Consider the following 24,743-nt stretch of genomic DNA (forward strand, 5'->3'; position numbering starts at 1 on the left):
AACTGGCGATGGACCCTCAGAAGCACACGTTAGCATAAAAGGTGGGGGCTCGCTGGGCATTTTATTATTCAAGACTGTATACCTTCGATGACCTAAGCAGTCCCTTTTAATTTTTTTTTTCTGTTTCTATAAAAAACTTTTTTTTTTTTTTCTTATGTCTCAAGATCAGCATGCGGAGGAGCTGAGAAGCCATCTCCTGTCATTACGAAATTCAAGATGTAAAAGGAAACCGGTCAGTAGAATCATGCTGCCCAACCAACATGCAGCATGATGCAGAGGTCAGGCTGACCGACAACTGCAGCCAGATGTGTTTTACTCATACACGCTTTTCACAGACAAGAGCTTGAAAATCCGGCTGGGAACTATAGGGAGAAACCTACAAAGTCCGATAAGGTTGCAGGCTAGCTTCTACCTGCCCCACCCCAGGTCACACACAGCAGAGACCTGCCAATCAACTGCAGCAGGGCAAGGACAAGGGCCAGCTAGTCAGATTTCTCTATAGTCCCAGGTCGGCTTTAACAGGGTTGTCTTGTCTTCACTCTTTAGGAGTGCACAGCTTCTGGTTGGGCAGTGTGCTCCTGCTTGATGATCAGACCACAGTCACTGACCGCACCGCTGGCCTGAGCAGGGCGCGCTCACATTCTACCAGCAGGCTTTGCCTCTGCAGCATTAGAGGAGCACTGACGATGGCTGGATCAATTGATTGCTTGTATTGGCTTGTGACCATTGTGCATGTTTGGCTCCCTACACCCGACTGCAGTGGTAACCAGTAACTCATGCAACAATCTGTAAATAAAAATCCTTCCCTTCTTGAGAACAGAGGACTTTTAACAGAACGTAGATCACAAAGTTATTTATTTTTACGAGCACTTTGCAATTATACCCATTTAAGATGATGATAAAAAAATATATAAATAATAGACCTGATGTGTAATCTTAAATAACATCATATAAATTCGGGACTAAAGCAACCTGTATGCATGTGGGTAATACAACATTACACCACCAGAATATGGAGCATATACACCACTACTCAAGACAAAATACAGTAGCATACATAGTCTGTCCTGGTAGATCACCCTATATAATGTTGAAATAACCATAGCCAGCAGGACAGACCTAGGATCACATAGGACAACTGCAAATATATAAATATATCCAACACAAAGCACCAAAAATTGCAGTCAAACCACGTCCAATATAGGCAAAATAGAAAAACTTTATTAAGTAAAAACATACACAGGTGCACAGTATGGCAGGTAACGGATTCCCCCATGCAAGTCCGCAACCACAAATCCTACATAAAGGGACCGATACGGGCCCTGTATATATATAGGGCCGTGTACGGTATCGGTCGATACTATTATAACATTATCGTGAATGCAATATATTTGGACTGATTACATATATGGGATATAATGAATGGTAGTGCACCGCAGTTCGGTCCCTTTATGTAGGATTTGTGGTTGCGGACTTGCATGGGGGAATCCGTTACCTGCCATACTGTGCACCTGTGTATGTTTTTACTTAATAAAGTTTTTCTATTTTGCCTATATTGGACGTGGTTTGACTGCAATTTTTGGTGCTTTGTGTTGGATATACCACTACTCAAGAGGAGTTTTTTAGAATAAAATTGTATTCATTAATTTAACAAATAAGTAAAAACAACAATCATTAGATTATTCAAGTACAAACAGAGCTATTCAATTTAGGCCACAGATGCCAAGATGTAAAGTTGCTACAGATAAGACAAAAAACATGGGTATAGGTAATCTCTAATAATCAGTAATACCCCCGATCACATTATCAGATCCACTTAAAGTGCCTAGTGCATAAATATATATAGGGATGACCAAATCCAAAGTGGAGAGAGATAATACAATAAACCCTGAAGATTTCTCCTTGTTCTTCGGTCAGTGACCTTCCATAAAGAACTCCCTACCTACAGCACTAAGGGGCCATGCATACTCTAAATAGTCTTACCCATGTTAGTGTCCATCAGCAGCCACGCGCCCCGACGCGCGTTTCGCAATGGCTTCCTCCGGGGGCCAGGATTTTTTCTCTCATCTGTAGCAATTTTATATCTTGGCATCTGTGGCCTAATTTGAATAGCTCTGTTTGTACATGAATAATCTAATGATTGTTGTTTTTACTTATTAGTTTAATTAAATAATACAATTTTATTCTAAAAAAACTCCTCTTGTGTAGTGGTGTATATGCTCCACATTCTGGTGGTCTGATGTGTAATCTTGCCTGAAGAAGGAGCCCCTGTGCTGTGAAAGCTTGCAAACATTTTCAGGTTAGCCAATAAAGGTATCACTCCTAGAATACTTTTGTCATCATTGGGCAGAAAAGTATTCACATCAACATAATAGACCTATAATTTTTTTCTTTGCCAATTGATTGAGCTGTGCGAGTGCTTGATTTCTGTATGGTGAGCTAACTTTTTTAAGACACTAATCTGGAGAACAAGTAATGTACTGTGAACCTTTTTTTTATTGGATTTAAAAAAAAAAAAAATTTAAAAGGAAGGTGTAGTGATCGAAAAAACTATTTGTTTCCAGTTTATCATGCAGGTTAGGCTGGGTTCACATTACGTTTACAGCAGCCCGTTCAACACATACGGTAACGGGCTGCTGTAAACGTAAGTGCCCGGTATGGCAGCACACTAGCGCAGATGGAGCATCTGCTAGCTCTATCTGCGCTAGCAGTGACGGACCCGGAAAGGCTGCAGCCCGCGTCTCAGGGTCCGTCACTCAATGACGGCACATCCCTAGCGCACACCCATTGTGGGCGTGCGCTAGCGATGCGTCCGACATAGGAATTAATGGCGGCCTTAACGGACTACGTTACACCGTGTTTATGCCGCGGTGTAACGTAGTCCGTCTAACGGACGCCAACAACGCAGTGTGAGCCTTAATGTTATATTTTGATACATCAAACTTTTACAGAAACGGTGACATAAAATATGCTTATTTTATTGAGAGAAAGGAGGGCTTTAAATTTCTTAATTTAAGAAAGTCCCAAAAAAAAAAAAAAAAAAGTAAAAAGTTTTCTTCAGTCACCTTGGGGACTGCTGTTGCAAGCAGATGTTGACCATCTGCTGGGTATGGTGCAGGCTCAGCTCCTGAAGCCGCGCCATACACCAACACCTTATGTATGATTTACATGTATCTGCATGTGTTTTCTTTGTTATAACTCTTTAAGGTCTGGAATTTGTTTTAGCTTCCTGAAAAGTTAGTACCCCAAGTTTCCTGAAGTCGTAAATAATAAGTGCCTAGTTATTGCAATAGTTCCCATTTTTCCCACATCTATCAGACTTGCTGAATAGGAATCTAAGACGTCTGGGTGACAAACCCTTGCAGATCTTTAAACACAGTAGAAAGAAAAAGACAAAAGACAAAATGAAAAGTGCTGTTAATAAAAAAACAGATCAGTTTATCATCAGGTTTCGCTTCGTGTGCTGGAGAGCCACTCATAAGATGGAGAGTATGACAAATGTATTTTTTCAGCCAGAACAATTATTCATCCATACTGAAATGTTCCTTTTGGAAAGACAAAACTAGCTGTACATGAGCCACTCACACAATCAATTCAATTAACAGGAGGAGGGAATGGAGAAGTGAATATACCAGATTGTACTGCTGGGGAGGTGAAACTGGCAGAAGGACCTGGGGGCAGGAACTGGCGGAGTACTGGACCGGTTGTGGAGAGGGCTGGAGGGTCTTGGAACCAGCAGAGCAGCATGCAGAGAACAGGACAGAAAGGGTAGGATCATGTAGTGAGAGGAAAAGGACACAGTGGTTGAATATCAAAGTAAAGGGTTAAAGAACAAAAAATATATATACATATATATATGTTAGTTCCACAGTCATATTTACAAAGGCACACATTTATAGAGAGGATAGCAAGGCATAGACACCAGCTGAGGATTTAATTAGTCTCAATCTTCAATTCTGGAAGCACAAACAGATAAAGGCTACAAGTGAGTCACCCGCCTGCTAAGCAACAAGAAATGACACCGGCATCGAGGCATCACAATGGCGGTCCTTGTACCAGAATACTAAACACCTCTCTCCGGAGGGTAGGGCCCAAATGCACATGGCACACTATGGCAGTGGGCACTGAAGCCTTATAGAGGGTCTCTACAGATTCACCACCAGGGGAGAAGGAAGTTATTACTTTATAATAAAGGAGGATTTTTTTACATCACTAATAGGGTATGCGCACACGTCCAGCAGTAAAATCTACGTGTTGGCAGAATAAACACAGGATAAAATAGATGGGTTTTTGATGCGGTTTTACCATTCATTAGTATGAGTGAGCTATGCAGCAAAACCACTGAAAGAATGAACATGATGCAGATCTGAATCTGCAAAGATAAAATAAGCAACATGTGCACTAAGATGTTGTAAAGCAGTGTGTCTCAACTCCAGAAATTGGCATGCTGCGGATCTGAAAGACGCGCCTCATGTCAGTTTCTGCGGGTGATCCGCATGTGCACATAGACACACAGAGGACATGGGATTTTAAGAAATCCCATCCACTATGCTGTAACATCCGGCCGCTGCGTTTTTGACACTCCATAAATACACATCATCAAAACAGTAGCAATCTGTAACGTGCTAGGCCAGGTGCCCACGATCCTGAACTAGCAGCGCTTTGGACGAGACGCTGCCTTCTACATAACGCATGTAAATCCGCATGTGGTCACTATTGCATTCTATTGATGTAATTTCTCATGTGGAGACTAGACACAGGAGTAAGATTTGTGACGTAAGGTGCGGCACAGCGTGTCATGAATTATATGAGTGTGCGTCTCCACATCACGTCCAAACACCAACCGTTTTGTCAGAGCCGGCCGAAAGTGACAAGAATTTGTGTAAAGTCATATTTTCGATTTCCGATGTAAACTATGATGAATCAGGGCCTTCATGTGCTATGTGACTGACGGAGGGGGATGGGTCAGAGTCTATTATTCCGTGCACTAAACAGATCTGCCATCGGCTTCTTTCACACTTCCGTCGGTACGGGGCCGTCGCTAAGCGTCGGCGTGACGTACCGATGGACGTTGTGAAAATTCGGCACAACGTGGGCAGCAGAAGAAGTGTTTCAACGCATCCGCTGCCCATTCTAAAGTCCCGGGGAGGAGGGGGCAGAGATCCGGCCGCGCATGCGCGGTAGGAAATGCAGGACCCGACGTATGACAAAAACGTTCCCTTGAATGTTTCTTCATGACGACGGTCGGCCAAAACACGACGCATCCAGTGCATGACGGACGCGACGTATGGCCATACGTCGCGATCTGTCGGCAATACAAGTCTATGGGAAAAGAACGCATCCTGCGGGCACATTTGCAGGATGCGTTTTTTTCCCAAAACAACGCATTGCAACAGATTCCAAACGACGCAAGTGTGAAAGTAGCCTTAGTGACTGACAAGATAACTGGCGAGTTGGCACAGGTATAAGCAGCACAGGAATCCTTACACTTTTACGAGGTGTTACTTTGGCCAGACTTTTAGCCTCATACATTAACTATGGCATGCATGAATGTAAAGCACTATGGGGCATTTCTACATTGTGTCCAATGTCCATTTAAAAAAAAAAAAAAATTCTATATATTTTTAACCAATGACTGTGATGCAACAGAGAAGGTGGACAGTATAATCAGCCATTGGTAAAGAAAGCTAAAAATGAAATCCAATACTAAATCCAAGATAAAAGGTGAGAAAACCACGAGAGCCGGTGAACAGAGAAGTAGCGGCTGACCGGCAGGACCCCCGGCTCACCTGGGACAGTAAGTGGTTACTCATGGACTGCTGCTGCGGACTGGGTGGCAGTGGCTGGTGGGGATGGGGATGTGGCTGTGCAGTGCAACTTATGATGCTTCGAGTAGACTGTTGAGCGGAGGAAGCTTGGCTGCAGACTTCTGGAGTGCCTAACGGCAAACCTGGGGAACAAAAAAACAAGCCATGCATCTGTCACTACAATATTTATTAAAGGGAGAAAGAAAAAAAGAAGCGCAATATAGCAGTAAAGCATAGGTAATAGAATGGTTGTTCTCAAATAGATTTAAAGCAAACTTTAAAACAAATCCCCAGACAGATTTGCTCAATGCTGTTTCCATGGCAACGACCACAAAATAAGGACACGATAAACTGGCTAGTGAAGTATTCACACAATTCCTTTACCATAAGAAAAGGAAGATCCAAGTTAAAAAAAAAAAAAAAAAAAAAATGTCGGTCCATCCTGAAGTCCCCAATCTCTGCATCAGGTCGCAGTATGCCCCACTGTGTGTAGGGGTGTACCACCAGCTACACAACCTATTAACACCTGATCCTGCATATTTTCCCATCTGCATTATATCCACAAGTCCCAGGGCACAAGCGAGGGTGTCGCGACTCGACAGCATGATATACACCTCGGACGCTGTTGGTTTGGGTCAGGAGACCTGTGGTCAGTCCGAGAATTGTGGCTGTAAAACATGTGCGATATGGAAAGCTTACCGGGTCGACCAATGCGGTTGGTCGTGCTTTTGTTACTGCCAATACTGTCTCCTCTGGTCAGGATAGAGATTCCACTGAAGCTGCTGGCTTTGGTAACTGGAGGACGCATATTACGACAGGAGCCGTCAGAGTCTGTGCTGCTCCATGGTCTTGGATCCAGGGACTTTAATTCACTTTCAGTGCTGCTCTGACGGCTGCCAGAGCCACGATTCAGCAGGTCTCGGCTGCCTCTACAAGGTAAGGATGGCTTCTCAGTTCATTATTCTCAGAATGTCTGTGCGCAACTCGGATGGTCAGAATACATTTATCATATCCCTCAGTCACCTCCAATGTCCTCTTGTGAAGACAGTGAATGTCAGCTCCCTGGCAGACCAATCAACCATCTAATGTGCACGGAGTAGATGCAAATATTGAAGTATGAAAAAATGGGGTATGTGGGTTTTCAACACACACGATTACTTGCAAAATGGCGACAGAGGCTTACCCACCATATTAAAGGGAATCTGTCACCAGATTTTAGCTACCTCATCTGAGAGTAGCTTGATGTCGGGGCCAAGATCACGATTCCAGCGATGTATCACTAAGGCTTCTTTCACACTTCCGTTACGGGCCCGTTGCAATGCGTCGGGCCGACGTACAAACAGACGCTGTGAAATAACTGCAAAACGTGGGCAGCGGATGCAGTTTTTCAACGCATCCGCTGCCCATTCTGCTGTGCGGGGAGGAGGGGGTGGAGTTTCAGCCGCGCATGCGCGGTTGAAAATGGTAGACACGATGCACAAAAAAAGTTACATGGAACTTTTTTTGTGCTGACGGTCCGCCAAAACACGACACATCCGTCGCACGATGGATGCGACGTGTGGCAATCCGTCGCAATCTGTCAGTAATACAAGGCTATGGGAAAAAAACACATCCTGCAAGCACATTTGCAGGATCCGTTTTTTTCCCAAAACGACGGAGCTCTAAAGACGGAAGTGTGAAAGTAGCTTTACGGGACCTCCTTGTTGAAGTTTTGATAACGTCCCTGTTTTATCTGCTGCAGATCTAGCAGTTCTCTGAATGCTGAGCCCTGTATAACCCCGCCCACACCACTGATTGGCAGCTTTCTGTGTACACTGTGCATTGGCAAAATGCTGACAGTCAGTAGTGTGGGTGGGGTTACACAGATCTCATGAAAATGGAGGACTACAGGTTTACTATCTCTTTAGCGATTACTTGCTGCTGATAAAACAGTGATCTTATCAAAACTACAGCAGGTGGCTCAGTGACACATGGCTGGAGTCAGAGTCTCTCTACACTGTGCTCTCAGACTTGGTGACATATTCCCTTTAAGAGCCCATGCACACTGAGCTGAGCATAAAAAAAGGGGGTAAAACATGGATTTAAACTGCGCTGCTGAATAATTCAAGGTCCACATATGTAGCCACTGTGGATTTATTCAACGCATTTCACAGTACAAGACTTCTTCATCAGGACACCACACTATACTGTGGTGTCCTGATGAAGAAGTATTGTAGTTTGAAACGCGGTGAATAAATCCACGATTTAATGGCTACATATTTGGACCTTGAATTATTCAGCAGCTCAGTTTAAATCCACATTTTACCCCCTTTTTTTTTTCATCTCTGGTTGGTCACGAGTGGACCGGTGGATCTGCTGCAGCAGGATATATCTATGAGCCGGTCTTTCGGCTCAAATTGGTGAGTAGAATCTGATCTTTCTAATCAACTGTATCTCAGATAAGACCCTATTGCGCTCTTTTCTCCAGCAGCATTTATTGGATCTTCACTGAGCTGAGCAGGCATGTGAGTGGGAGAGAAAGGAATAGCTGTGAGCTAAATGCGCTCCTTCAGGAGGCTTCCCGTGACTCAAGGGATCTCCGATGTGTCTAGAGCTTAAACTTTCATCACTTCTTCTCTTAACTCTGCCGCCCCATAGCTTTAATACATATAACCTAGAGTGTGCTTTTCCATACATTATGAAGATAAATACAGGTTACTCCATCCTATATATGAATGAGATGCAGGAAAAAACTATCCTAGAAATCAACAGTCATAGATGACATTTTCAGAGCGTCTATGGGAGCATGAGTACCGTATATAGGAAAAGCTCCTCAGTGGTTGACTTGAACTAGGTAGCTGCAGGATTTTAGGATTTGAAACAAGTCAAAAGAGGTTTCACATCAGCAAAGATCAAGTGAAATCTGGCCGATGTAGACAGAGCCAAGGCCAACATTTACTGTGTGGTAAGAAATAAGGCAGGCACAGTTGGGTTTCTGGAGTAAAGTTGGTCATACACTAGAGGTCTTAGATGGCCATGAAGGCGGATTCAGAGCATTTTTTAATCTTCTGTTATACTTAAAAGTGTGATGGATACAGAAGGAAAATTAGAAAATCATGACATACAAATGTGCCAAGGGATGTGCAGATCAACTGGGTCATCATTACACTTGGATCAGAGACAACACCGTTCTCTTGTAATTCCGGGCAATTTCAGGTGTTATCTTAAGACTGTCACACAGCCTGTAAAGGCTAGCACTCTGGATCTCTAGTGTATGCCCAGCATAACAATGAGAAAGCGACAATAGATCCAGCCTCTGTCAATGTTAAAACACACATTAGTAACTGAACATGCAACTCTGATAGCCAAATATAAGAGGAACTAGAAACTGGACTTTCAGGAGAACTTGATACTTGGAAGCCAGTCTGGGGTCCATCTCCAAAACAATGACAAGAACTGGAAATAATTGGAAACTTTACCTAGAAAGACAATCAAACACCAGCAGGAAAATCTTACGGCGATTACACTGTTATAGATGCATCATGCCCTACGGTATGGACACAACAGCGGCACAATGGCTGCACAGGGCTCCAAACCACACAGAACATTACACAAGAAAACAAAAATGATGTAGCAGCCATGAATACCAGTCTTCTGATGGAAATAAATTACAGGGCACCCTATCCACACTGCAGAACAGGACGATTGCAACAGAATACATGTCAAGAAGAACCTCACAAGCAGCCATGCGAGGAAGATGTGGGCACCAGTGACCTGGACATTGAATATTTATTGTACACAACATAGAAGGTACCTAAACAATTGTCTCCTTTTGTGAGAGAGAGTGGAAAAGCCTTCGCGGTAGAGTCTGTAGATTATATTAAGAGGGAGGGAAAAATAGTATTGAGTTTTGCATTTTAAGGTGGTACTGCATGTAAGAGAAAACTGAAGTACAGTGGATGTACAGGGGGTCCACCATGTCTATCACTTCATGATCACTGGGGATGTCTAGCCTCTGGTACCCTAATGATCCTCAGAATAAAATTAGTACAGCTGGTGCAGTGATGCTCCCCTCTTCATGGCTATTCTTGCACAGCGGCCCGTGGTTTTAGGGGGGTCTGCACTGGGGCTCCATTCAAGTCAATCCAGAGTCAAGTGATCCGGTCTCAGGTGCCTGCACAGCTGGGGCGCTATAGTCAAGGGACAGATCACAACAGTAGTATTATATTCTCAGGATCTGCGGAGTAAGGCTGGGCTCAGACAGCCACATTTCTCAAACCTTCAGTCTCATAGGCATAATGTATATGAGGCGGTACATTTGAATCAGTAAAGGCATTGATGTCTGTACGTGGAACATGAAATACGGCTGTCTGGACCAGACCTTAAACTAGTCAGATCCCCACTGATAAGCTAGAGAATGACATCACTGTCACCTTACAAGGGAAAACCCCAACTAAAACTGCAGCTTTTTGTGGCTTCAGTTAAAAAGAATTTGTATCATTCGCCACTAAAATGTTTGATCTTAAATGCATCCATCAGGCGACGGAAAATCTCCAGGATTAGTACCAGCGAAACCTCAAGTGTAAAAGATGTTCGATATTCTTCACATTCGGCTGAGCCTCTGTGCAATGTTATGTAGGCATTACCTGGTCCCATGCTATACACACACAAATAATAGCCATGATCTGCGAATGTCGTTAGTAGCTCACTACAGACAAGCTAGACTTTACATGGCTTACCTGTTATCAGGAATATGACCATTTTGGGCAGACTAAAAAATAAAAAACAAACAGTACAATCAGATACTACTAGTGCTTACAGTGTTCCCATCCATAACTATGGTATTTAAAGGGATTGAACCCTTTCGGTAAATGTATGTTCCTAGCTGCATCTTTTCATAAAGACACAATCCGCCCTGTACTACCTCTCCTTGGGTTCACCTGCGAGTCTCCACCACTGCTCCCGATGTTTGGCATTGGCAGTGCTCTGTGACGTTCCATTTATACTGGCAAAGTCGCTGGGCTCACAGACTGGCCATCGCTCTGTAAACGTAATGCCTGCGCCACAGCCAACACCAGGCACCGGGGGCAGCCGCAGAGCCTCGCTGGTGGACCTGGTGAGTACAGAAACGGTTTGTTTCTTAATAATATCCTGGAGCTGGGGACATTCATTTTACTGAAAGGGAACAACCCCTTTCAGATATGCAAGTATTATTGAGTAGGGCCCCTATTTACCAAATTGTCACTGCAGGCAAAAGGAATAAAATTGGCAAAAGAAAAACATTTACCTCTCTTGCAAAAATCCTTTCCCGTACTCGCTGATATTCTTCTTCTCTCTCCTCTATGGATTTGCTCCGTCTCCCATCTTGCAAGGGAACTCTGATCTATAAAATATGAAAATAAGAAGAGGAATGGTGGAAGTAACCAGAAAAAAAACAACTAAACAATGAGTTGCAGAATCAGTTTTAGAGGGTGGAAAAATAGGTAATTGCCCAAGGACCTCATTGCAAAGCCTCTCCATCGAGAAGGCAAACAACCTGAGAGTGGAAAAAAAAAATTATCTGCTCCACATACCTTGTAGATGCAAATCCCATCACAGATACTTGCACCTACAGTGCCTACAAGTAGTATTCAACCCCCTGCAGATTTAGCAGGTTTAATAAGATGCAAATAAGTTAGAGCCTTCAAACTTCAAACAAGAGCAGGATTTATTAACAGATGCATAAATCTTACAAACCAAAAAGCATTAAGCTACTTACGGGTAGCGGCATTTTTCGGAGGCCCATGACAGCACCACGGGAGAGAGGGGATCCGCCCCTTTAGGAACAGGAAACCCACAGATACAAAAGGGCGGCACCTCTCCCACGCATCAGTTGGATTACAGAGCCTGAGAGGACTACCGCAGTTAATGACAAGCAAACACAATATTGCATACAATTAAACACAAGGACTTTAATAAAGTAACACACGTGAGAAGATAACATTTCTTCTTTAAATTATTTAGTTATTTATAACCCCAAGATGTGCAACCCCATGTGAAAAGGGAGGGAACTAACGGTGCTGTCATGGGCCTCCGAAAAATGCCGCTACCCGTAAGTAGCTTAATGCTTTATTCGGACTCCCATGACAGCACCACGAGAGATTTACAGAGATGTAAGCCATTTTTAGGGAGGGACCACAGCCTGCAGCACCCTTAACCCGAAGGTGAGATCTGAGGAGAACCCCAAGTCCAATCTATAGTGTTTGAAAAAGGTGGAAGGGGATGACCATGTGGCCGCCTTACATATCTGGTCGACCGACACTCCAGACCTCTCTGCCCAGGATGACGCCATGGCTCGGGTGGAATGTGCCCTCAGATTCTGCGGAGCCGGACCCCCACCTGTCGTGTAAGCAAGAGAGATAGCCTCCCTAATCCATTTAGCTAGTATGTATTTAGATGCTCTAGCCCCTTTCCTTGGACCTTGGAAGGACAGGAATAGCGCATTGTCCTTCTTCCAATCATTAGTGACCGAGATATATTGAAGAAGGCATCTCCTGACATCTAAGGTATGGAGCTCCCTTTCTTTAGGGTTAGAAGGATTAGGGATAAACGAAGGTAAAACTATCTCCTGCGATCTGTGAAACTGGGATACTACTTTTGGTAAGTAGGCTGGGTCCGGTCTAAGGATAACTCTATCCTGGAGAAATTCTGTATACGGGGGAAGTCTAGAGAGTGCCTGGATGTCTCCTATCCTGCGAGCTGATGTTATAGCTATTAGGAAAGCTGTTTTGAGAGACAACATCCTGACTGAGGCTTCATTCAACGGCTCAAAAGGGGGCTTTGTCAAAGAAGAAAGGACAAGATTTAAATCCCATGGTACCATTTTGTTTCTATAAAGTGGTCTAATTCTACCGGCCGCCTTAATGAATCTCGACACCCAGTAGTTTCCCGCAATATTACATGAGAACAGGGCCCCAAGTGCAGAAACTTGTACTTTTAATGTGCTTGTGGAGAGTTTTAACTCTAACCCTCTTTGCAAAAATTCCAATATTTGACGTATTGGTACACCGTCATTAATATTAAATTCTGAGGAAGTTAAGAACTTTCTCCAGGTTCTGGAGTAGATTCTTGTTGTTATTGGCTTCCTACTTCTTAAAAGGGTATTGACTAATTTAGGAGAGAAGCCTTTATTTTCTAACAATGACCGCTCAAACTCCAAGCCGTCAAATGAAGTCCCTTCACTTGTGGATGGAGTATCGGCCCCTGGGAGAGCAAATTTGGGATGTCTGGAAGTACCCAGGGATCGCCCACTGATATCGTCCTGAGCCATGAAAACCAGGTTCTCCTGGGCCAAAAGGGAGCAATCAGAATGAGTCTCGCACGATCTTCTCTGACCTTCCTCACCACTAGAGGTAGTAGGTTCAGTGGCGGGAAGGCATAGGCCAGAGAAAAATCCCATTTTATGAGGAATGCATCCACTGCCAGTGGATTCTCCCTGGGATTTAGGGAACAAAAGTTTTTTACTTTTTTGTTTTCTCTTGTGGCAAATAGGTCCACTACCGGTTGACCCCACAAGCGTACAATCTGTTTGAAGATGTCTCCGTTTAGAGACCATTCTCCTTGCTTTAGAACATTGCGGCTGAGAAAGTCCGCTTTTATGTTGTCTTTTCCTGTGATGTGCAGAGCAGTCAAAGATTGTAAATTCTCTTCTGCCATCCGGAGGAGACGATCTGTGATCTGCATCAGAGCCTCGGAGTGTGTCCCTCCTTGATGATTTATATAGGAGACTGCCACCCGGTTGTCTGAGAGGATCCTGACGTGGTGGCCCTGCAGATACATGAGGAGGTTTTTAACTGACAATTCGATTGCTAGTAATTCTCTCTGATTGGAAGAGGATGTTGAGTATGGTTCCCATTGGCCTTGCACTACGATATCATTCATGTGAGCCCCCCAACCTGAGGAGCTGGCATCCGTAGTCACAACCCGGGACACGTCTATCATCCAGGGAACACCAGCTGACAAATTATCCCTATCCAGCCACCAACTTAGGGATTTCAGAGTCGCTGGTTCTAGCGTTATTTTTTCCTCTAATACACCCCTCAAGATCCTATCCTTAACCAAAATCTCTTTCTGGAGGGATCTAGTGTGAAAGTGTGCCCACCTTACCGCTGGTATGCACGATGTGAGGGACCCCAACAGGGACATAGCTTGCCGCAGGGTCATAGAGGGTGTATTTACTGCTTTTAGTACCTGATGCTGAATCTGAGATAGTTTATTTTCCGGAAGATAACACTGCTGTGTAGTTGAATCTAGTAATAAGCCCAGAAACTTCTGAATTTTTTGAGGCTGTAATCGAGATTTTTCAAAATTAATTATCCAGCCCAGGCGTTCCAGCGTAACCCTAGTTAGTTCTAGTTGGGACAAACAGTGTTCTACCGAGTTACCTATTATGAGGAAATCGTCAAGGTATGGGACAATAAGGACATTAGATTCTCGCAAGTGAGCCATCACCTCTGCCACTATTTTAGTGAATACCCTAGGGGCTGATGTTATACCGAAAGGAAGAGCTCTGTACTGAAAGTGATAAACAACTCCTCCCATTAATACTGCTACCCTCAAGAACTGATGGAAATCCACATGAATAGGTACGTGGTAATAGGCATCCTTTAAGTTGACTACCACCATGAAGCAGTTTTTGAACAGTATCTTTATTGTTGAGCTAATGGACTCCATCTTAAAGGTATGCTTAACCAAAAAATATTAAGATGTCTGAGATTTATAATGGTTCTATACGAGTTATCAGGTTTCTGAATAAGAAACAAGGGAGAATAGAATCCTTTCCCTCTATCAGTCTCTGGAACTTGTGTAAGAACATTTTTAGAACAGAGAGACCAAACCTCTTCTTCTAGAGCCGATTGTTCTAGGGGATTAGAACGTAAGGGTGTTAAAATAAATTTATCCCGTGGGGTATGGCAAAACTCAAGAGTAAGACCTCGAGAAATAGTATCTTGAACCCAGACACTATTCGTGATCTCTGACCATTCTGAACCAAAATGCAAAAGTCTGCCCCCCACCGGGGCTCCTAGTCATTTGTCCTCCTCCTTCCTTTCTTTTGAGGAACGACGGAACATATATCCCGTACCTCGTCTACGTCTGTCGTCCCACCTAGACCGATCCCTTGAAGGTGAAAAGGTACGCTTCCCTCCGCGACCGAACCTTCTTTTATTAAAGGGACGACGGTAGGATCCCAGCAGGTTGGGGAACTTCTTTTTGTCATCTCCCGCTTTTTCTAGGAGTTCATCTAAGGTGGGCCCGAATAGATACTCCCCTTTACATGGAATGATGCAGAGTTTTGATTTTGACTGTATATCGCCTGGCCAACATTTCAGCCAAAGAGCCCTTCTGGCCGCATTCGAGAGACCTGCTGCCCTAGCAGTCATTTTGACAGAGTCAATAGACGCATCTGATAAGAAAGCAGCTGCTTCTTGGATCAGTGGTAAGGCAGTCAGGATAGAATCCCTTGATGCACCTTCTTTTAACTGAGTCTCTAATTGTTCCAACCAGACCATCATTGATCTGGCTGTACAGGTTGAAGCCACCGCAGGCCTTAAAGAACCGGCCGCCATCTCCCAGGTACTTTTTAGAAAGGTGTCCGCTTTTCTATCAAGGGGGTCCTTAAGGGTCCCCATGTCCTCAAAGGGGAGAGAGGCCCGTTTGGCCACTTTGGCTATTGCCGCATCCAACTTAGGGGCTTTTTCCCAGTTGGTGACTGCAGGATCATCAAACGGATATCGGCGCTTCTGCGCTGGGGGTAAGGAACCCTTTCTCTCAGGTTTTTTCCACTCTTTACTGATAAGAGCCTGGATTTTTTCGTTGAGCGGGAAGAGACTACGTTTTTTCTGCTCCAACCCACTGAACATAATTTCCTCCTTGGAAAGTTGGGGTCTCGGTTCCGTTATGCCCATCGTTCCTCTGACCGCCTTGACCAGCTTATCCACTCGTTCGAGGGGTAGACAGAAGCGGGCGGTGTCCTCATCCGAGGAAGAGGATGACGCAGCCGAACCGGAGAAAACTTCCTCCTTATCCTCTTCTACTGAAGAATCGGAGAGTAACGGAGCTTTGGATTTAGAGCTTCCTCCTTGAGAAAAACCCTTTAAGGATTGTCTGACCTCCATTCTGATCATCTCCTTTAAGCTGGTGGTCATAGTCAGGGATTCCTCCGCCACCTGAGGGGGGTAAGTAAAGCAATCTAATCCCTGTAGATATAATGCTCTCCCCCTCTCCCCTTTCCTGAGACCTCACCGTCTGCTGTATACAGGGGCCACATAACTTTTTAGGGCACGAATCAGGTAGGGGAACCCCGCAGATTCCACATTCCCTGTGTTTCGCCTTCCCGGCACATTTCTTCCCCTATAATGGAACATATGAGGGGAATCATGTCACTGAGTGAACTTTCACGAAGATCACTTACCAGCGCTGCCCAAAGAAAAAGTACCGGAATCCGAGGGGGATTTCTCCTGGCTGACGTTCCAGACCCCTGTCTGGAGGTGCTTTTGTGGCCAGATTCACTACTCCTTTTGTCGCGATCCTTCTCGTTAGGCTTCTGGGCTTCCAGAAGCTGCACGTGCTCGTCCTCCATCTTCACCAGATATGAGGCCAGAAGCAAGGGATCACGATCCGGAGTTCTTTTTATAACCTCTCCCCCGGTCAGCAGCTGTGCCTAGCGCTCCCCTGATTACTTCTTCCGGCCTCCCCCTGGTGCAGGTGGTAAACCCCCGGGGCTCAGAACGCCGGCGACGCTGTACTGGTGGGCGCCGCCATCTTGGTATTCACTGCGCATGCGCAGGACCCCGGAAACCCGGAAGTGACTGCCGACTCCTCCCCCGGCGTCACCCGGCCTCCCAGCGCTTCCCATCAGCGCACAGAGCGGCGAGGACGCCGGACAGAGCCGCAGCACCTCCGGATGGCGCCAAGCATCGCCGCATACCTGAGACCCCAGCTACCCCAGGAGGAGGGGACCCAGGGGACATACTTACGCGGCGCTGGTCTAGAGACAGGACACCACCGGTGACCGCTCTCTGCTGGAATGTCGCCCATATGCAGCCCTGCCAGGACCATTGCGACATCTACCAGGGACTCCGCACCGGCCGAGGTAGGAGACCCCCTCGCTACCTGAGTCGGCCGGCCGGCCTGGGATCCTTTTGTAAAATCTGTAGGATCCCGTCCCGTTAGGAACAGGAAACCAACTGATGCGTGGGAGAGGTGCCGCCCTTTTGTATCTGTGGGTTTCCTGTTCCTAAAGGGGCGGATCCCCTCTCTCCCGTGGTGCTGTCATGGGAGTCCGAATAAAGTTTTGTTGCTCAGTTAAATTTTTATAAATTTTAAACATAAAAGTGTGGGACAATTATTATTCAACCCCTAGGTTTAATATTTTGTGGAATAACCTTTGTTTGCAATTACAGCTAATAATCGTCTTTTATAAGACCTGATCAGGCCGGCACAGGTCTCTGGAGTTATCTTGGCCCACTCCTCCATGCAGATCTTCTCCAAGTTATCTAGGTTCCTTGGGTGTCTCATGTGGACTTTAATCTTGAGCTCCTTCCACAAGTTTTCAATTGGGTTAAGGTCAGGAGACTGACTAGGCCACTGCAACACCTTGATTTTTTGCCTCTTGAACCAGGCCTTGGTTTTCTTGGCTGTGTACTTTGGGTCGTTGTCTTGTTGGAAGTTGAAATGACGACCCATCTTAAGATCCTTGATGGAGGAGCGGAGGTTCTTGGCCAAAATCTCCAGGTAGGCCGTGCTATCCATCTTCCCATGGATGCGGACCAGATGGCCAGGCCCCTTGGCTGAGAAACAGCCCCACAGCATGATGCTGCCACCACCATGCTTGACTGTAGGGATGGTATTCTTGGGGTCGTATGCAGTGCCATCCAGTCTCCAAATGTCACGTGTGTGGTTGGCACCAAAGATCTCGATCTTGGTCTCATCAGACCAGAGAACCTTGAACCAGTCAGTCTCAGAGTCCTCCAAGTGATCATGAGCAAACTGTAGACGAGCCTTGACATGACGCTTTGAAAGTAAAGGTACCTTACGGGCTCGTCTGGAACGGAGACCATTGCGGTGGAGTACGTTACTTATGGTATTGACTGAAACCAATGTCCCCACTGCCATGAGATCTTCCCGGAGCTCCTTCCTTGTTGTCCTTGGGTTAGCCTTGACTCTTCGGACAAGCCTGGCCTCGGCACGGGAGGAAACTTTCAAAGGCTGTCCAGGCCGTGGAAGGCTAACAGTAGTTCCATAAGCCTTCCACTTCCGGATGATGCTCCCAACAGTGGAGACAGGTAGGCCCAACTCCCTGGAAAGGGTTTTGTACCCCTTGCCAGCCTTGTGACCCTACACGATCTTGTCTCTGATGGCCTTGGAATGCTCCTTTGTCTTTCCCATGTTGACCATGTTTGAAGTGCTGTTCACAAGTTTGAGGAGGGTCTTAAATAGTCAGAAAAGGCTGGAAAAAGAGATAATTAATCCAAACATGTGAAGCTCATTGTTCTTTGTGCCTGAACTACTTCTTAATACTTTAGGGGAACCAAACAGAATTCTGGGGGGTTGAGGGGTTGAATAATAAATGACCCTCTGAAAAAACTTTTCACAATTTAAAAAAAAAATAAACAAAGAAATAACATTCTTTTTTGCTGCAGTGCATTTCACACTTCCAGGCTGATCTACAGTCCAAATGTCACAATGCCAAGTTAATTCCAAATGTGTAAACCTGCTAAATCTGCAGGGGGTTGAATACTACTTGTAGGCACTGTATATCAAGGATAGGGCTCTATCCTGAAAAGAGATGTGCATCCACAGCCACCGCTCCATTCCTACAGGCTACAAGATGGGCGTCAGTGGACTTGAGAGGTGTGGTGGTTCAGAGATGGGACTTGCATTGGTCAGCCATTTATTTACTGATGAGCAAACATGCTCGGATAAGGTGTTATCAGAGCATGCTCGTGTGCTAATAGAGTATCTTTGTCTTGCTCGAATACTTTGGTTGAGTCACCGCGACTGTTCGACAGCTACAACATATGCATGGGTAGCTTGTTTGCTGTGCAATCCATGCATGAGTTGCAGCTGTTGAACAGCCACAAGACCAGCAGTTGCGGCGACTTGAACATAAATATTCGAGCACACCGAAGATATTCTATTAGCACATGAACATGCTCGGATCACACCTTATCCAAGCACGTATGCTCATCACTACATATACATTTACAGAATGTCTACATCATATGTATGAATCAATGCTAGAACAACACAAAAACCCACAAAGTTTTTTTTTCCTCTGCATTAGTCAAATGAAAGAAATGTATAAAACTACGAGACATGGTCAGTGCATTGTTTAGTTACTGATGTGAACACACTGACAGAGGATGTGAAGACAGGCATTTATGCAAATAATACCAAAATCATCATTAAAAAATCCGCTCTACCTGATTATCATCACGGTCCATACTGGCATCATCTCGCTTTAGGATGAACCTTTGTTGAAATTCGCAGCTCTTTTCATCTTTGATGTGCTCCGAGAACCTTTGCTCAGGTCTGATAAACCAAGGAAAATTCATATAACCATGTCTGTGATCACAAGTAAAGGAGCCCCTTACACTCTTCTAAACCAGCACAGGAGTGAAGCATTTCAAATGTAGACTGCTTACTTCAACCACGTGCCCAAAGACTGGAATGCCTGTTGGCGTTCCTCAGACTGGAATGCCTGTTGGCGTTCCTCAGACTGGAATACCTGTAGGAGTTCCTCAGACTGGAATACCTGCAGGAGTTCCTCAGACTGGAATACCTGTAGGCGTTCCTCAGACTGGAATACCTGTAGGCATTCCTCAGACTGGAATACCTGTAGGCGTTCCTCAGACTGGAATACCTGTAGGCGTTCCTCAGACTGGAATACCTGTAGGCGTTCCTCAGACTGGAATACCTGTAGGCGTTCCTCAGACTGGAATACCTGTAGGCGTTCCTCAGACTGGAATACCTGTAGGCGTTCCTCAGACTGGAATACCTGTATTGTTCCTCTCCCCATTTTAGATTTAAAACAGTTTTTAACCCCACAATGACCAGAACCAGGCTGCCGATCTAGAATCTCAATGAAAAGGTGGTCTTGTATGCGCACTATGGCTTCCCTTCATGTCTATGTGACGAACTGGAATAAATGTCCATAGTCCAACTACTGATTAACAATATACCCTGTCACCTTGTGCATGCGGCTGCCAGCTGTAAAAGTAGCACTCTGGCTTATACCCAAATGAGAGAAGGACATGGCATTTACAGGTTTACAACATGCAATTGCTCCTTGTAATGGGAATTATCCTCATACAAACTCCTGCAGTGTGAAGCAAAATGGATAACTACTACAGATGCTTTAGGCCCAGTGGGACTTAACGACTTCTCCATGTCTAAATGTTAGTTTATTTGGAGCTGATAGGCATTCTGTTATTTTGTGTGCAGCATCAATACATTGCATACTAATCAGGCAATATGGGGAATTTAACGATTGTGCTCAATATCCACCCTTCCTATGAGGCCATGTGAAAATTTCACTAGACATAAAACAGTCCGATAGTCGTCCTACTTCTATGTCCTTGCATTTGTAAGTCACTTTAAGTCAGCCATTCATTGTAACGTTGAGTCCCATAGATTCTGTCTTCTGGGTAGACAAGTAGGTGGGACCATCATGAGTATTAGAATTTGTTATATCTGATTTTGCCTTCAGCATTTTGAAATTATTTTTTAACGTGAATACTGATCTGTGGTCTCTCAGCAATCAGAGTTCGAATTCATCCCAAAGGGAAGTGATGGGGTTTGGGTAAATGCTCTGAGACCACTCTGGTACCTTCACACCACACTTGTCAAACCGTATTTTTATAAACACAGCTTAGTGCATGTAGGATCAGTTAGTATAATAGAAAGTTGTATAAAGTGTCACAGTCTACAGGAGCTTAAAAGTTTAGCATTTATCACCTATACACAGAATAGGCCATGAATGACTGATAACCGGGGGTCCCATGTTCACTATAAGAGGGGTCCCGAGTTCTCGTTCCTCCTAACTGCAAACGGAATTTAAAGAAGCAACATGTTCACTCATGGGCATTATCGCTCTATTCATTGTGTAAGGGACTAACGGATGGGTGCACACTGTACTCTGCCATCTCACTCAGTGATATGTGCTTTATCACTCTCAATACCATGTTGGTAGTTAGCGAAAGTCTAATAGTGGCGCACCAAAAAGGGGAACCCGTCAGGTAAATTAAGGGGCCTAAATCAGGGGCAGTCAGCTATACTGTACACTAATACAGTGTTAACCCCTTGAAAATCCCTAAACATTAGAATGGGGGGAAAAATGGACTTTTAATACTGCAATGTGCCACTTTGTCCAGTCACCTGGGCAATGCTGCAGCAAGGACTAGTCAAGGTTTCCTTGCAGAAAGTACATACGGTTTACTTTTATGTCCTACCTGCATGAAGCCATGTTGGGTGGGACATCAATCAAAGCTGTGTGGGCACACTAGCAACAAGGAGGAGACAGTGAGTGAAAAGCCATTTATTCAGGGTCTCACTCCAGCACAATATGCCAATATGAATGGTCTGGCAATCAACAACTACGAGCTCGTTCACTGGGAGCAATGATTCTTAAGCCAACTTAATAATCAATGTTAATCGGCAGCGCATTGTCCTGTGCGAATAGATAAAGTGCTACCGACCACGTGACCTTCTACGGGCACAAAATGATTGGGTTAATGATTGTTCTGTGGCCATAGATTGTTGGCTTGTCAAAACAGGCTAGGAAACCAACATTGGCGGTCATTTAACTACTGTGGTCCGCACACAGAAATGTACCCTAATCCTTGCTGCTGCACTGCCCTGGTGACTGGAAGGAGCAGCAGGTCATTAATAATCTAGCTGTCAGCCTTTGTACACATCTGCTTTTCTACAAATTGTGGTGGTCCTAGTCAAATGACTATAGTGAAAAGTGATTGTCAAGGATGAAAATCTCGAGATTGCCATCCAGAAAAATAATTAAAAACCACTTCTAGTTATAGGCCTTGATACAGCATTGCCTAGTCCATTTGTTGCCTAGTTTTCTGACCTTGTCTTTGCACCCAATTCCCCCCGCTTTGTGGGTGAAGTTCAGCGATTCCAGATGTTTTAATTGTATTCATCAATTGCAACTTTTTTAAAAGTTGCAAAATTCGGAGAGTCTCCACTCGTTTTTTGACTTTGCGGCAAATTCATTGCCAGTTTGCACAGATAACGACAACGAATTCCACTATACAAAAGAGAGAGCAAATAATGAATTGAGGACAGTGTGCAGTGGGTGACTTACATTCGTGTGTTACCGGTTTTATTAATGATTACGGCTTTGCCTGTTTGGTCTACATTATGATCCATGCCAAAATAGGCAGCAGCACGGTGCAAAAGCATCCTGTGATATGAGGTCATTTGTGGAAACTTCTTAAATTGATTGCTGAAGAAAGAAAAGAAATACAGGCAAGATTTAATACTGAAAGATTAGAGCGCAATACAACACTATGGCCAAATGCAGACTGTGCAACCTAGTGCATTACAATATGATCATTTGCTTAACATAATGCCCATCCAACCAACTTTGGTTTCCCTTTAGAAATTTGCAAAATATGTAAACTGGCCAAAATTTCTTTGCACAAGACAATGCATTCCTAATGTAAGGCAATGGAGGCAAAGTTTGCATGCATTTAACCCTCCAATTGGGCTGCCAGTGGAAAGGCACTTTTGAGATGAGGACGTTTGCGCTGCTCTGATAATTACATTATATTAAATCTAACATTAAATAGAAGGTTTTCTTTGACATTTGTAAACTTATTAGAATGTGCCCTACCCCTTTAAGTAAGGCAAGTAGGTAATGGCCCCCCAAAAAGAAGCAACCTCATTTCGGAGCATAAAATGCCTTGGCGCCTCAACAAAAAGCATTCGCATCCGTGTACTGTATAAATCTAGGGGAAATGTATTCACATGCTCCATTTAAACAACCTCATTTGGAAGCATCACACCAAGACAAAATATTGGTACTTTGATGTTTATTTCTAAATAGGTCAGGAAATAAAAATACACCAACCTCTGGGATTAGCACCACATCACATGCTGAATATATGCGGGCCGCAGCACGCTCATTTACATAAGGATTCTCACCATCTACATGGCGAGGCGCATCCGGCCACCACTTACCTATTGTCATTAATAAATTCAAGGATTTCTTGTTCTAATTTTAGCAGCATCATTCTGTCCCTATGGAAAGTAAACTTGGATTAGTCACTTACAGCATCTCTGTAGCTGTTATAGTACGTGAAAAATCCTTAAGGCAGAACCGGCCAACACATAGCAGCAGAAAATGTGCACAAAATACTGGAGTCACAAACCAAAGTTCACACCCCAGAGGGCGGCACTATATACGAGACCTCAGCTGCTTCTATCCTATGGGGAGAATTTATTATTACCACAAGGCATACTGTATGTGCGCACTTTTTGACCTTTCGCACCACTTCAGAGCGTGTGTATAGTTATTATGCTTTGCTTACATCATCATCACTGCCCCCATTGGGGCAATCTAAGCTCCCTATCAGTAGGTCTTTGATATGTGGGAGGAAACCCTCACAAACACTGGGAGAACATACAACGCCTTTAGGATGTTGTCCTTGGTGGGATTTGACTCCAGAGCTACAAAGCAACAGTGCTAACCACTGAGCCACCGTGCTGTCCAGAGAACTGTACTTCATATATACAAGACAAGTTTGTTATATTAGTGCACACACCACAAATATGCGCTAAACCTACTAATGCGACGGACAACCCAAAGGGTATGTGCACACGATGCGGATTTAGTGCGGATTCGCAGCGGATTTTTCCGCGCAGAAACGCTGCAGATCCGCACTGTGATTTACAGTACAATGTAAATCAATGTGAAAAAAAAAGCTGTGCAGATGGTGCGGAAAAATATGCGCGGAAATGCTGCAGATTTAAAAGAAGTGCATGTCACTCTTTTGTGCGGATCTGCAGTGTTTCTGCACCCTTCCATTATAGAAATCCGCAGTGGTAAAAACTGCAGAAAATCCACAGAAAATCCGCATCAATTCCGCATAAAAACCGCACAAAATCCGTGGCAAATCTGCACCTGCGGTTTCTGCCAGGAGATGCGGATTTTGTGTAGAAAATTCTGCACCCCATTCCACAACGTGTGCAAATAGCCTAAATGAATAGAGTACACCTTACTTCTGCAGGCTTTTGGTTCAAGACTGACATATGAAACACCAGTCTTCAGAAATTCACTCTGTATGCACTGGACTTCTTGGGAGAGGCCCTTTTCTATTAACCATAACAGCGTCACCCCACTAACCGTGGCTCTTGCTAAGACATGGAATAACCAACGTCAATGTGAATTTTTTAACCAGTACAAGACTAAGACTGGGTTGTTTTTCACCAGGCCAGGCACATCATTTTTTTTTTTTTAATTCATACACAGTATTAAGAGAGCAAAAATTCTTGCATAACACATGGACTACTTTATAGTATAGCTTCCATGGGAGTGCTACAAAAAAACACCTACAGGAGAACATCAGAAAGGAAGCATTACCAGCGTGATATCTCATGGTTACCAGTGTGATATGTGATGGCCACTCTCTGCTCTGACTGCAGAGCTGTGTGTAACTATAACTGATATGTTCTTCTCAGCTTCCATCTCACAGGCAGCTTATTGCAATATTGTGGTAACAGAGCAGAGCTGTGAGAGCTGCAGCAAGTGTGTTTGTAATGAGACAAAGTTCAGTTCTACTGTTCTGTGTTTGTTACATGTGCCACACTGATAACACCCCCTTTTATTGAAAATAAACTCTGGAGAAAGATTCTAATGCAGATCAGTATCCGGATCATAGTCCAAAACAACTCATTTAC

The 24,743-nt window shown here is 44.4% G+C and overlaps 1 protein-coding gene across 6 annotated transcripts in view; it reads right to left on the reverse strand.

The window, feature by feature from the left end:
- Positions 1 to 24,743, reverse strand: part of R3HDM2 (R3H domain containing 2) — a 136,983-nt gene that overhangs the window by 24,457 nt on the left and 87,783 nt on the right. For 2 of the 6 annotated variants that reach the window (XM_077297718.1, XM_077297719.1), the window contains 9 exons: positions 23,025 to 23,084; positions 22,147 to 22,287; positions 19,250 to 19,358; positions 11,074 to 11,169; positions 10,526 to 10,557; positions 9,601 to 9,654; positions 6,507 to 6,736; positions 5,790 to 5,950; positions 3,633 to 3,725 (listed from right to left, as the gene is read on the reverse strand). In XM_077297718.1, coding sequence (XP_077153833.1) covers positions 3,633 to 3,725; positions 5,790 to 5,950; positions 6,507 to 6,736; positions 9,601 to 9,654; positions 10,526 to 10,557; positions 11,074 to 11,169; positions 19,250 to 19,358; positions 22,147 to 22,287; positions 23,025 to 23,084 — 976 coding nt within the window. The remainder of the gene's footprint in view (positions 1 to 3,632; positions 3,726 to 5,789; positions 5,951 to 6,506; positions 6,737 to 9,600; positions 9,655 to 10,525; positions 10,558 to 11,073; positions 11,170 to 19,249; positions 19,359 to 22,146; positions 22,288 to 23,024; positions 23,085 to 24,743) is intronic. The other 4 variants (XM_077297724.1, XM_077297722.1, XM_077297720.1 and 1 more) reach the window with 3 other exon arrangements.

The sequence above is a fragment of the Ranitomeya variabilis genome, chromosome 3, assembly GCF_051348905.1.
Source record: "Ranitomeya variabilis isolate aRanVar5 chromosome 3, aRanVar5.hap1, whole genome shotgun sequence".
In the NCBI taxonomy this organism is placed as follows: Eukaryota; Metazoa; Chordata; class Amphibia; order Anura; family Dendrobatidae; genus Ranitomeya; species Ranitomeya variabilis.